The sequence below is a fragment of the Triticum dicoccoides genome, chromosome 2A, assembly GCF_002162155.2.
Source record: "Triticum dicoccoides isolate Atlit2015 ecotype Zavitan chromosome 2A, WEW_v2.0, whole genome shotgun sequence".
Taxonomy (NCBI): Eukaryota; Viridiplantae; Streptophyta; class Magnoliopsida; order Poales; family Poaceae; genus Triticum; species Triticum dicoccoides.
Genome location: NC_041382.1, coordinates 64,878,858 through 64,889,168, shown reverse-complemented (window position 1 = coordinate 64,889,168; position 10,311 = coordinate 64,878,858). Strand labels below are relative to the sequence as shown.

Genomic DNA, 10,311 nt, shown 5'->3' with positions numbered 1-10,311 from the left:
CGCCGCGGTGACCGCGCTTTAGCCCACCGGGCATTGTCCACCAAAAGCGAAAGGTGGCATTGCACGCACGGGAATAATCCCAGTGCGTGTTCGTGCGTGCGCCCATAAAATTCCATGCACGCACGCTCATTGACAAAACGGCGTGGTCGACCAGCTAGCTAGCCGCTGCTTTCCTTGACACGCACGCACACCCCCGAGCTACCAGCAATGGCCGCTCTCGACCTGCGGCGGTGGCTTGTGGCCCTGCTCGTCGGTTCACTCGCCGCGGTCCAGGTGTGCGGCGGGGCGCCGTGGTTCTGGCCGCCGGGCGGGGACGACCCCGGGCGGCTGCCTGAGCTGGCGGGTGATGTTGGAGGCCAACAACGCCAAGTTTTGGCGCGCGGTGCCGGCGCCCTGCGTCGGGTACGTTTGGGCCTACATGTCCTGGGGCCAGTACGGCCGGGACGTGGGCAGCGCGGCCGACCAGATCGCCGCCTACGCCAGCCAGGACCCCGCCGCCGGCGACGGCCTCGACGCCTGGGTCCTCGACATCGACGACACCTGCCTCTCCAACCTGCCCTACTACCAGGCCAAGCAGTTCGGGTGCGTGACGTGCACAACGCTTCCCGGCAGACCATGCATGCACTGAACTACTGACTGGATATTTTGTGGTGCTTGGTTGCGCATGCATGCAGGGCGTACGACCCGGCGGCGTTCAAGGCGTGGGCGAGCAGGGGGACGTGCCCGGGGATACCGGCGATGGTGAGGCTCTTCTGGGCGCTCAAAGCCGGAGGCTTCAGGGTTTTTCTTCTCTCCGGGAGAGACGAGGAGGCTCTCGGCGCGCCCACGGCTGCCAACCTCGCCGCTGCCGGGTTTGCTGGCTACGACCGGCTCATCTTGAGGAACGATACGACACCAGTTAGGGCAGGTACAATGGTGCTATTTTAGAAGTGGCACGTAGAATTGATGATGATGTGAAGGAGAGAGAAGTCATAAAAAGACAAGAGATAATCTCTTAACACAATATGTCTCATCAGAGCATCTCCAACAGGCACCGAACGCGCCGCGCGCAAAAAAACAGCTTATAGCGCGCGCCCATCGCCTGGTTTGGCGCGGCGCGCGGCTCTGGCTCCAGCAACCGCGCTAAAATGCAGCGCGCGCGCCGCTCCAGCAGCGCGCGCGACACTCGCACAAACAACATATGCATTCAAAAACAAAAGCAAAAAGATCAAAACAAACAAAAATAAATAGTTCAATTTCGTTTATTACAACTCAAACAAACAGTTTATCGTTCAATACAACAAATGGTACAATTAAACACAACAAATAGTTCAACAATACAATAACGAACGCACAAATCATGATGCTCTTTGTCGTCCATTCCATGCCCACCACTTCTCAATGTGATCCTTCTGAAGATCATTATGCGCTGCGGGACGTCGAATGGTATGATAGGAGGCAACAAAACTGGCCACCCTTTCAGCCCTCCGTCGCACTCGCACGGGATATCCTAAGAGCTCATACTGAGAGTAGTCTACATCTTGGCCACGCTCATTCTCGATGATCATATTGTGCATGATCATACAAGCATGCATTATGTACCAAAGCATCTTCTGATCCCAAAATCTAGCCGGTCCTCTCATAATAGCAAATTGGGCTTGCAAAATCCCAAAAGCTCTCTCCACATCTTTTCTAGCCGCCGCCTGAGCATTGTGGAAATCAAGTTCTTTCTTACCTTCTGGCTTTTTCAACGGCTTGATAAAGGTTTGCCACTTTGGATAGATGACATCCGCTAGATAATAGCCATAGTTGTATGTACGGCCATTTGCTATAAACTGCACCGGTGGCAACTCCTCATTTGCAATCTTACTCATCAGTGGTGACCGGTTGACAACATTGATGTCATTCAAGGATCCAGGCATTCCAAAGAATGCATGCCAAATCCAAGTCTCTTGATCGGCCACCGCTTCAAGGATTATAGTGGAACCTTTTTTTTGGCCGTGGAATTGGCCATGCCATGCCTGTGGACAATTCTTCCAACTCCAATGCATACAATCTATTGAGCCAACCATGTCAGGAAAGCCGCGAGCTTTGTTCATCGCCAAAAGCCTTGCGACGTCTTCAGCGTTGGGAGATCTCAAATACTCCTCGCCAAACACTTGCACAATTCCGACTGAGAAGCGCTTGACACACATGATGGCTTGGCTCTCACCCATAGCCAAGTGATCATCAACTAGATCAGCCGGTATAACGTATGCCAACATACGCAAAGCGGCTGTCACCTTCTGAAACGTGCTATGCCTGAGCTCTCCGGCGGCATTCCTCCTTTGCTGAAAAAAGCGGTCATGGCTCGCTAGTTTCTCTGCAATGCGCCTGAACAACTCGGTGCTCATCCTAAACCGGCGACGAAAATACGACTCGGGGTATGTGGGATTCTCTGCAAAATAATGCCTGATCAATCTGTTGTGGACATCGATCCTATCCCTCCCAATTTTCTGCCGACCCATAACCGAACAACCGTGCTTTGGTTTTTTATTAATATGCATAGCTAGGATCATTGCAAGATCCTCCTCCTCTTCCATATCAAATTCTTCTTCGAAAGAATCGTACGACGAACTCATCTACAATGTTGAATACTATGCTATAAATAAAAAACTACAATCAACGTGCACGAAATTCATGGCTTTTGAGCAATACATACCTTCTAGGCGTTTTGTCGAACACCTTGCGGGCGCCGAGCGGCAGCGAGCGCACGGGCGCTGCTCGTCGGAGGACCAGCGCGCGCGGGGGGCGGCGGGACCAGAGGGGGGCCGGAGAAAGCGCGCACGGGGTGGGGATAGACCGGGGAAGCGCCGGAACGGTCGCCGGGTGGCGCGGTCGGCGGCGGCGGCGCGGCTGGATGGGGGGTGGGAGGTGCGAGCGAGCGCGCGAGAGTCCAGCGCGTGGGAGCGGGCGCAGCAAATAAGCGGCGCGCGATTGAGTTTCGGCCCGCGCGCTGGACTACGTATACCGCGCGCGCTGTTTTGCGCGCCCGCTGGAGCAACTATTTCGGTTGCGCGCGCTAAAACGGGGAATTTTGCGGCGCGGCGCTAGTTCGGCGTGCCTGTTGCAGATGCTCTCATGTTTTTAGAAATTATTAATTATTAAAGATAAGGTTAAGAAATGACCTATTGTATACGTTTTTTTATTATCTTTAAATTACATGTAAAATTTAAGATAAAAATATTTTATCAACCATTATACATGTCCTTATGTACGACTAATTTTTTTAGCAAAGTGTACAACTACCTTTTTTTAGCAAAGTGTACGACTACCTAGGGTGTACATTCGAACCAGCCTAGCATCTCGACCCAGGCCAACAGAGTTTACAGAATGGTCCAGACTGCTCACACACGGCCCATACACTTCGGAACAGACAACACTAGTATTTTTTTTACCACCCCTCAAAAACTAGTATCTTTTTACTTTATTTTTTTTGCCTAAAAGAACTAGTATTCTTTTCAGTATTGCTAAATCTTAGTCGATTGAGACTTGATTATGTCTCAATCGATGTTATATTCGTGAGAAACATTAAGATCCATGCAATTTTTATTTATTTCTTACATGTTATATCACTTGACTTAGCCACATCCATGTTATTTCACTTTCAGTGGATTGAGACCTAGCCGCACCTTTTTTTTCCTGGAACAGAACACTATATGTCTTTGACCTGTTTCAGGCACCATTTTGATCCATCTATGCCCAAGTTGAGAAAAAAAAGACCGGAGTTCCAAGTCATACTCCCTCAATTTCTTTTTTAGTTTGCATATAAAATTTACTCAAAGTCAAACTAAACAAAGCTTGACCAAGTTTATATCAAAAAATATCAACAACTACAATACCAAGGTCATATGGTATATGGAAATTAATTTGTGACGCATCTAATAATATTTATTTCATATTGTAAATATTGGTATATTTTCTTATAAAATTAGTCAAACATTACAAAGTTGGACTTTGATTAAATTTTATATGCAAACTAAAAAGAAACGGAGGGTGTTTTGTACCATCTTAAGGCATCGTATGTCACACTCACACATACAGTACGTACGTACGTACTGACACGGACCGTGCTGTTGGCTCCTTCCTCTCATGGCCATGGACTTGGTACATCGTACTATGGTACGAGAAAATTCACGTGCGAGTGACAGCACGCACAAAAACAAAAAAGATCAGGAAGGATATATTCTTCCAGTAGCAACTAGGAACTGAGCTAACTTCCAACCGCACAGTATATAATAGTCGTCCCTATTCTATGTATACGCGCACATTCTACGTTCCACTGAATCCTTGGACAGCGAGCTGACGTGAACTTGGTGAGACGCGACAGATACTTTGCCGTCCACATGTATCATTGCTCGGTATAGACATGCACGTACGGACTGATTGGCACCGTGTTTTGTCCGGTGGACGGATGTTGACGGTGCGGTGTGTATGCATGCAGGAGCGCCGGGTACCGGAGGCAGAGCTCGGTGGTGTTCAAGTCGGCGGAGCGGCGGCGGCTGGCGGCGGAGGGGTACCGGATCCGCGGCAACGTCGGCGACCAGTGGAGCGACCTGCAGGGCGACTGCGCCGGCGACCGCGTCTTCAAAGTGCCCGACCCCATGTACTTCGTCCCTTGACCGCCCGAACAATGTAACATGTAAATAACGTGACGGCCACAGGCGCCGCACCGCTATATATATTTGTACAAAATGTTCAAGAATTTGAAAAATAATTCATGATTTGATAAAATGTACAAGATTTTTTAAAAAAATTGTGAATTCGAAAAATGTTTAAATTATTAAAATAATTGATCGTGAATTTAAAAAAAGTAATGATTCAGAAAATGTTGAAAATTAAAAAATAATGTTCACAGATTCAAAAAATTGTTCGTACATTTTAAAAACTGTTTAAACAATTTCATGATTTTAAAAAATATTTATGAATTTTAAAGATTATTGCAAATTGAAATAAATAGTCGAAATGAAAAAAAGAGATAAAGAAAAAAAGTAAGAAAACAGAAAATTGAACAGAAAGAAAATAAAAAATAAAAAAGAGAAAAGACCGAAGGAAAAAATAAAGAAAAACAGAAAAAAGGTACACGGAGCCTATCCCAAAATCTATCTTAGGGTGTGGGATGCGGGCGGCAGCACGACGGTGGTACAAGTTTGCCGAGGAAAATCTCCAACAGCGTCGGGGCTAGAGGGCGGGGTGGCGGGGCTGCACGGGAGCGCCGCCCACCGCGGGCGATGGTGGCCGGCAGTTCGGCTGGTGGCCCATGATGCCAGGTTGAAGAACATGCGCCAGGAGGAAGAAAACGTTTGGAGATGGGAAATGACTGGACGGCCGTTAGATCAGAGATCACAATGTTCACTTGACCCGACTAATCCAAATTGAGATTTCAGTCGACTGGCACTGTCCCTTTCTTTCTACGGGAAATGATTACAATCATCCAGCCGATTTTACTCCTCCCTTCTATCGCGTCGAGAGCCAACCACGTGTCATCTCACACACAGAAAGTCTCGGGATTTTGCTACATCCTCAATGTTTCTGAAATGTGGGAAAAGATTCGGTTCAGCCGACCGGTTGCTCGCACGCGTCCGCTGGATGAGTGGCCGTCAGATCAAAAGTTATCATATAGTGCTCAAAACCTACACGTGAAAAATATCTAGAAACATCTCGCAGGACAAAGCAACCTTAACCATTCATCAACAATTGGTCCCCAATCTCAATCACCATGAGGGAAAACTTCTTCAACATTATTTTTGTTGCGAAACTCCTTCCGCAACAACACCAATGTTGCAAAAAAGCAAAGATGAAAAAAAAACTGCAATACAACTTGTCGTCCCTAATCCCTATTCTCGTGGCGGAAAAATTCTGCAACATCATTCTTATTGCGAAAGTCCTTCCGCAACAGCACCTATGTTGCAAAAAAAATGAGACAAACAAAATTCTGCAATACAACCTTTTGTAAAAGTTTCTGCAACAAGGTCTCTGTTGCAAAAGAATTCCGCAACACCACCTTTATTGCAATTATGAAAACAGTGATCGACCACTGATCCAACGACTGTCGAGACGGCGGATCTTTTAAAAAGATCCGCCGGCCGACGCGTAGCAGGCCCCCTCTTCTTCTATACGTTTATTTGAGGGAGAAAGGTTGCAACCTCTATTGAGGAACCACCGCAATGGCAAACAATCAACATCCACGTCTACAACTTCCGGCCCACTTAAGACGAGCCGTCGGGGCGGACGCTCCTCAGCACGAGCCGCACGCCGTGCTCCGGTTCCACGGTGAGCCTAAGCACCGGCGAGTGTAGGTAGTCTGGCGACAGAGCGGCCTCGAACCTGAAGAGCAGGAGCGAGAGCAGCACCTTGAGCTCGGCCATGGCGAAGCCCTGGCCGAGGCAAGTGCGCGCCCCGGCGCCGAACGGCAGGTACGAGTGCAGCTGCGGCCTCGCCGCGAACCGCTCCGGGTCGAACTCCCGCGCGTCGGAGCCCCATAGCTCCCCGTCCAGGTGCACCGTCGACACCGGCACGTAGATGTTGACGCCTCCGGGCACGCGCACGCCGCCGAGGGTGAGCTCCCGCAGCGCCTGGCGCGACACCACCGAGCCCGCCGGGTATAGCCGCAGAGTCTCATGGATGACCATCGTCAGCTGCTTCATTTTCTGGAGCGACGACAAGTCCGGCGCGGCGCCGCCGGCGAGGGCTTCCCTCGCCTCGTCCCTCACCCGGCGCTGCCACTCCGGGTGGAGCGCCAGGAGCATCATGCACCAGGCCGCCGTCACGGCCGTGGTCTCGTACCCGGCGAAGTATATGTTCTTGCAGTTATCGACGACGAAGTCCTCGGCCGCCGCGACGCCGACGCCGGCCTCGGCCTGGCCGCTGCGGAGCATGGCGTTGAGCAGGTTGTTCCCGCCGTCTGCCTCGCCGCTCTCCCTCACGACGTCCAGTATGAGCCGCCGCACGCGCCGGTTGAGCCTCCACGCCTCGCTGTTGCTCCTCGTGGGCAGGAACCTGAACCCGGTCATCTCGGCGAGCAGGTTCGGCCTGGACACCGTCTTCTGGAGCTCCCTGATCATGGCGAAGATCCTCTTGCCCTTGACGTAGCTGCTCCCGAAGCACGTCCGGGAGATCACGTCCCCGGAGTAGGCCCTCAAGTCGTCGTCGACCGTAAGCTCCAACACGCCGCCGTCGGTCCCGGCCACCCTGGCTTCCCACGACCGCACCAGCGCCCGCGCCGAGTCCACCATAAGATCCACCATACCCTAGGAATCGGAAGTCGAGCAGATGATATTCTGTTCATTTTGCCGTCAAAAACGAACTGGAACATCGACATTTGCAGTGCGTGGGACGTAAAGTGATGATATGTTACCATACCTTGACCTTTTCGGGGAAGAACTCGGGGGCGATGAGCTTCCGCTGGCGTGCCCAGGCGTCGCCGTTGGACTTGAGGATGCCGTCGCCGAAGAGCGGGTGGTGCGTGACCTTCATGTAGGAGCTCTTGCCGAGCTCGTCGGGCGAGACGGAGAGGCACACGTCGCGGACCACGGCCGGGTCGCTGGCGTGCAGGAACACCATGTTGCCCACGGAGTAGGTGAACACCGGGCCTAGCGAAAACAAACAGCAGAGCAAAAAAATCAGTATCCAGCAGATCAAAACCTTGGGCCTAACTTGTTCGCCGGTGCACGCATGTATGGCTCGGCTCCCGTATCCGTCCATGATCGTGATCGATCAGTCCTGGCATCCTCGGTCGTGCAGCGCCGGCCGGGCCGACTCTTTCGGCGTCGGGACAAAGGAGCGGCGCGAAAGGCGCGAGCCGCCCTCCGCCGCGCTTTTCGCCGGCGGGCATGCAGCGGCCCCGTCTCCTTGTCGCTTGCGGTTGCGGAGTATCGAGAGACGGGGACGGGGACGGCATCCTCATCGGCTCACGTCGTCAAGCCATGTTGGTCAGGGGAATCTGTGGTCGTCGATGGATGGCTTCTAGTACTCATCGGCTCATGGCCATCAACGAATGACTTGAGAATTTTGATTGCATGCTGGACATCCCGATCAGACACGCGACAACACTGTCGATGGGACACGGCTATATGTTATGTGAGTTGCCTGAAAATTTATTTTGTGAAGTCAATTTCTAGACTGTTAAGATTAACGGCCGTCCTTTTCTTCTTCTCCCTCCCTCCATTTTTTTCCCTTCAATCATTTCTTCCCCCCACAAAATCAAAATCAACATAACCAAACTGTATATAAATTCGGCCATTTTTTTGCGGGGGAAATTCGGCCAAGTTACATATAGCTATTGTGCTATCCAATCACATGACAACATGCGATGCATGCGTCGCATTGCTGCACGACCCAACATTCGGAATATGTGTGTATTTCATCGCTCAGTAAAGCTAGGTCAATGATGGACCTCTATTGTTGTTATGTCGACTTTATTTCTATCAGACTCTGGTTTGTGGCTGTGTGCAGCCTAACTATGCAGACACCAGATGTTGCCGATGATGCTTTATATCCTCTTGATACTACATTTAGTTAATAAAATTGCTCTTTAGAGCATCTCCAACTGGCGCCCAAAATCTGCTCCGCGCGTTAAAATTCGGGTTTTTGTGGGGCCGGACAGCTTCAGCAGAAGCTGTAAAATAATGCGCGCGCTAAAAAACGCTACCGCATGCTGCAAATTTGAGACACCGGACTGCGTGCGCTTCACAATTTATATTACGAGTTTTTTTGGGCGCGTGTTTTTGGGCATCTGATAAACCATTGTTGGGTTCGACGCGCTAAAAGTGCTACAGTGGCACGCTAAAACTATTTTAGGGCGCGAAACTTTCGTGCTCTTGTTGAAGATGCTCTTTATAGAGAAAAAATCCAAAAAATACAAGTGATTCTCATAGTTAACATTGAATTTCTGTAGGTGCAAGTATTCGCGCACTATGTGTGGTATGGTATTGAATTTTCAGTTAGTGCTTTACCCTGATGGAACGGATTGCTATCCCTGTAGAGACATGATGAAGCATATACCTAGCTACAACAGCCACCACTCCTACCTCAATTATTGTTTCTTCTCTAGAACGTATTGCCATTTCCGGCAGGCAGAAAGCGCACGCAACACCCAATTGTGGACATAGTTTTTGTTGCGATTCGATCGTCTCCATTATTGCCTTTGTAGCTAGCTAGCTACTGTGGTGGTTAATCAACAAAGCAAAGCACCAATCATATATTACATCACTGATCGATGCCCATCGATCAGCTGGAGATGATATATAAATTTTTCTTCTTCGATTAAAGACATGAGATATCCTGCTAGGTATTTTTTTCCTCTCTCTCTCTCTTTCATGATGCAAGGAAGGTGAAAACTAGAGCGTCTAAAATGGAACGGAAGGTCGGTCTATCCAAGTATCCGTTCGTCACCTGGTTCATTTCTCTACATTTTTGCGTCAGTTTTGCACGCCTTCGAAAGACGCTACCAAACCAACAAGGATTATATATCCACTCACGCGGAAAAGGGAAATGGAAAGAAGAAGAAGCTGGCCACACATCGGCGCAGTTGATACCTAACCGCGTAGTACTGTTCGATCGAATCAAACTTTCAATCAGCAACGAACAACCGAGCTAATCATAATCCATGGCTGCGCGTACGAGATCAATGGAGAGATCGAGAGAGAGAGAGAGAGAGTGAGAGAGAGAGGACATATCTTTGCACCACGCACGCACGTACCGTACTCGTTCCTCCACTTCTCGTAGAAGGGAAACACGGCGGAGCGGTAGTCGTGCACGACGTCGCCGGCGTCGCGTGTCCGTTTGGCGGCGGCGGCGGCCTGCCTCATGTCGGCGAGGTTGCCGTAGGGAAAGGACGGCGGCGGCCCGCGGACCCCCTGCCTCCTCAGCGCGCGGCGGACCCTCTCCGGCGCCAGCCAGAGGATGCGGTAGAGGTAGAGCGCCAGGGCGCACGCCCCTACGCAGCACAGGCTCGCCGCCACGCCCACCGCCGGCGCCACCCCCATCCTCACCCTCTAGACTCTAGTAAAGCTCTCTCTCTCTCTCTCTCTCTCTCTCTATCTGTGCTGTGAGCGGGAGGGAATGAGTATATGATTGTGTATGCCGGTGCGGTGCGGGTGACGACGCGGCGGCAAGCTAGTGTCCAAACCCCACCTTTAATCTTGGCCGGGAATACACATATAGCTGTGCGGCGCCGGTCGTCGTCACGTTATTTACATGTTATTATACATTGTTGGGTCGGTCAGGGGACGAAGTACATGGGGTTGGGCACCTTGAAGACGCGGTCGCCGGCGCAGTCGCCCTGGAGGTCGC

The 10,311-nt window shown here is 50.8% G+C and overlaps 1 protein-coding gene and 1 pseudogene across 1 annotated transcript; one reads left to right on the top strand and one right to left on the bottom strand.

The window, feature by feature from the left end:
- The first annotated feature begins 207 nt into the window (after window positions 1-207).
- LOC119357600 lies at window positions 208-4,640 on the top strand (annotated as a pseudogene).
- A 1,236-nt stretch (window positions 4,641-5,876) lies between these two features.
- LOC119353264 (cytochrome P450 714B1-like) lies at window positions 5,877-10,051 on the bottom strand. The gene is made up of 3 exons (XM_037619859.1): window positions 9,719-10,051; window positions 7,381-7,610; window positions 5,877-7,268 (listed from the first exon to the last, which is right to left on the bottom strand). The coding sequence occupies exons 1-3, from the start codon at window positions 10,002-10,004 to the stop codon at window positions 6,228-6,230; spliced, it is 1,557 nt and encodes a 518-aa protein (XP_037475756.1). The 5' UTR covers window positions 10,005-10,051; the 3' UTR covers window positions 5,877-6,227.
- Window positions 10,052-10,311: the final 260 nt, after the last annotated feature.

Bases quoted from the DNA above. Each gene is read 5' to 3' on its own strand.
- LOC119353264 (XM_037619859.1), bottom strand. From the start codon at position 10,004: ATGGGGGTGGCGCCGGCGGTGGGCGTGGCGGCGAGCCTGTGCTGCGTA. The intron at 7,611-9,718 runs GTACGTGCGTGC...TGTTTTCGCTAG, and splicing joins GAAGTGGAGGAACGAGTACG to GCCCGGTGTTCACCTACTCC. The intron at 7,269-7,380 runs GTATGGTAACAT...TCCGATTCCTAG, and splicing joins TCTTCCCCGAAAAGGTCAAG to GGTATGGTGGATCTTATGGT.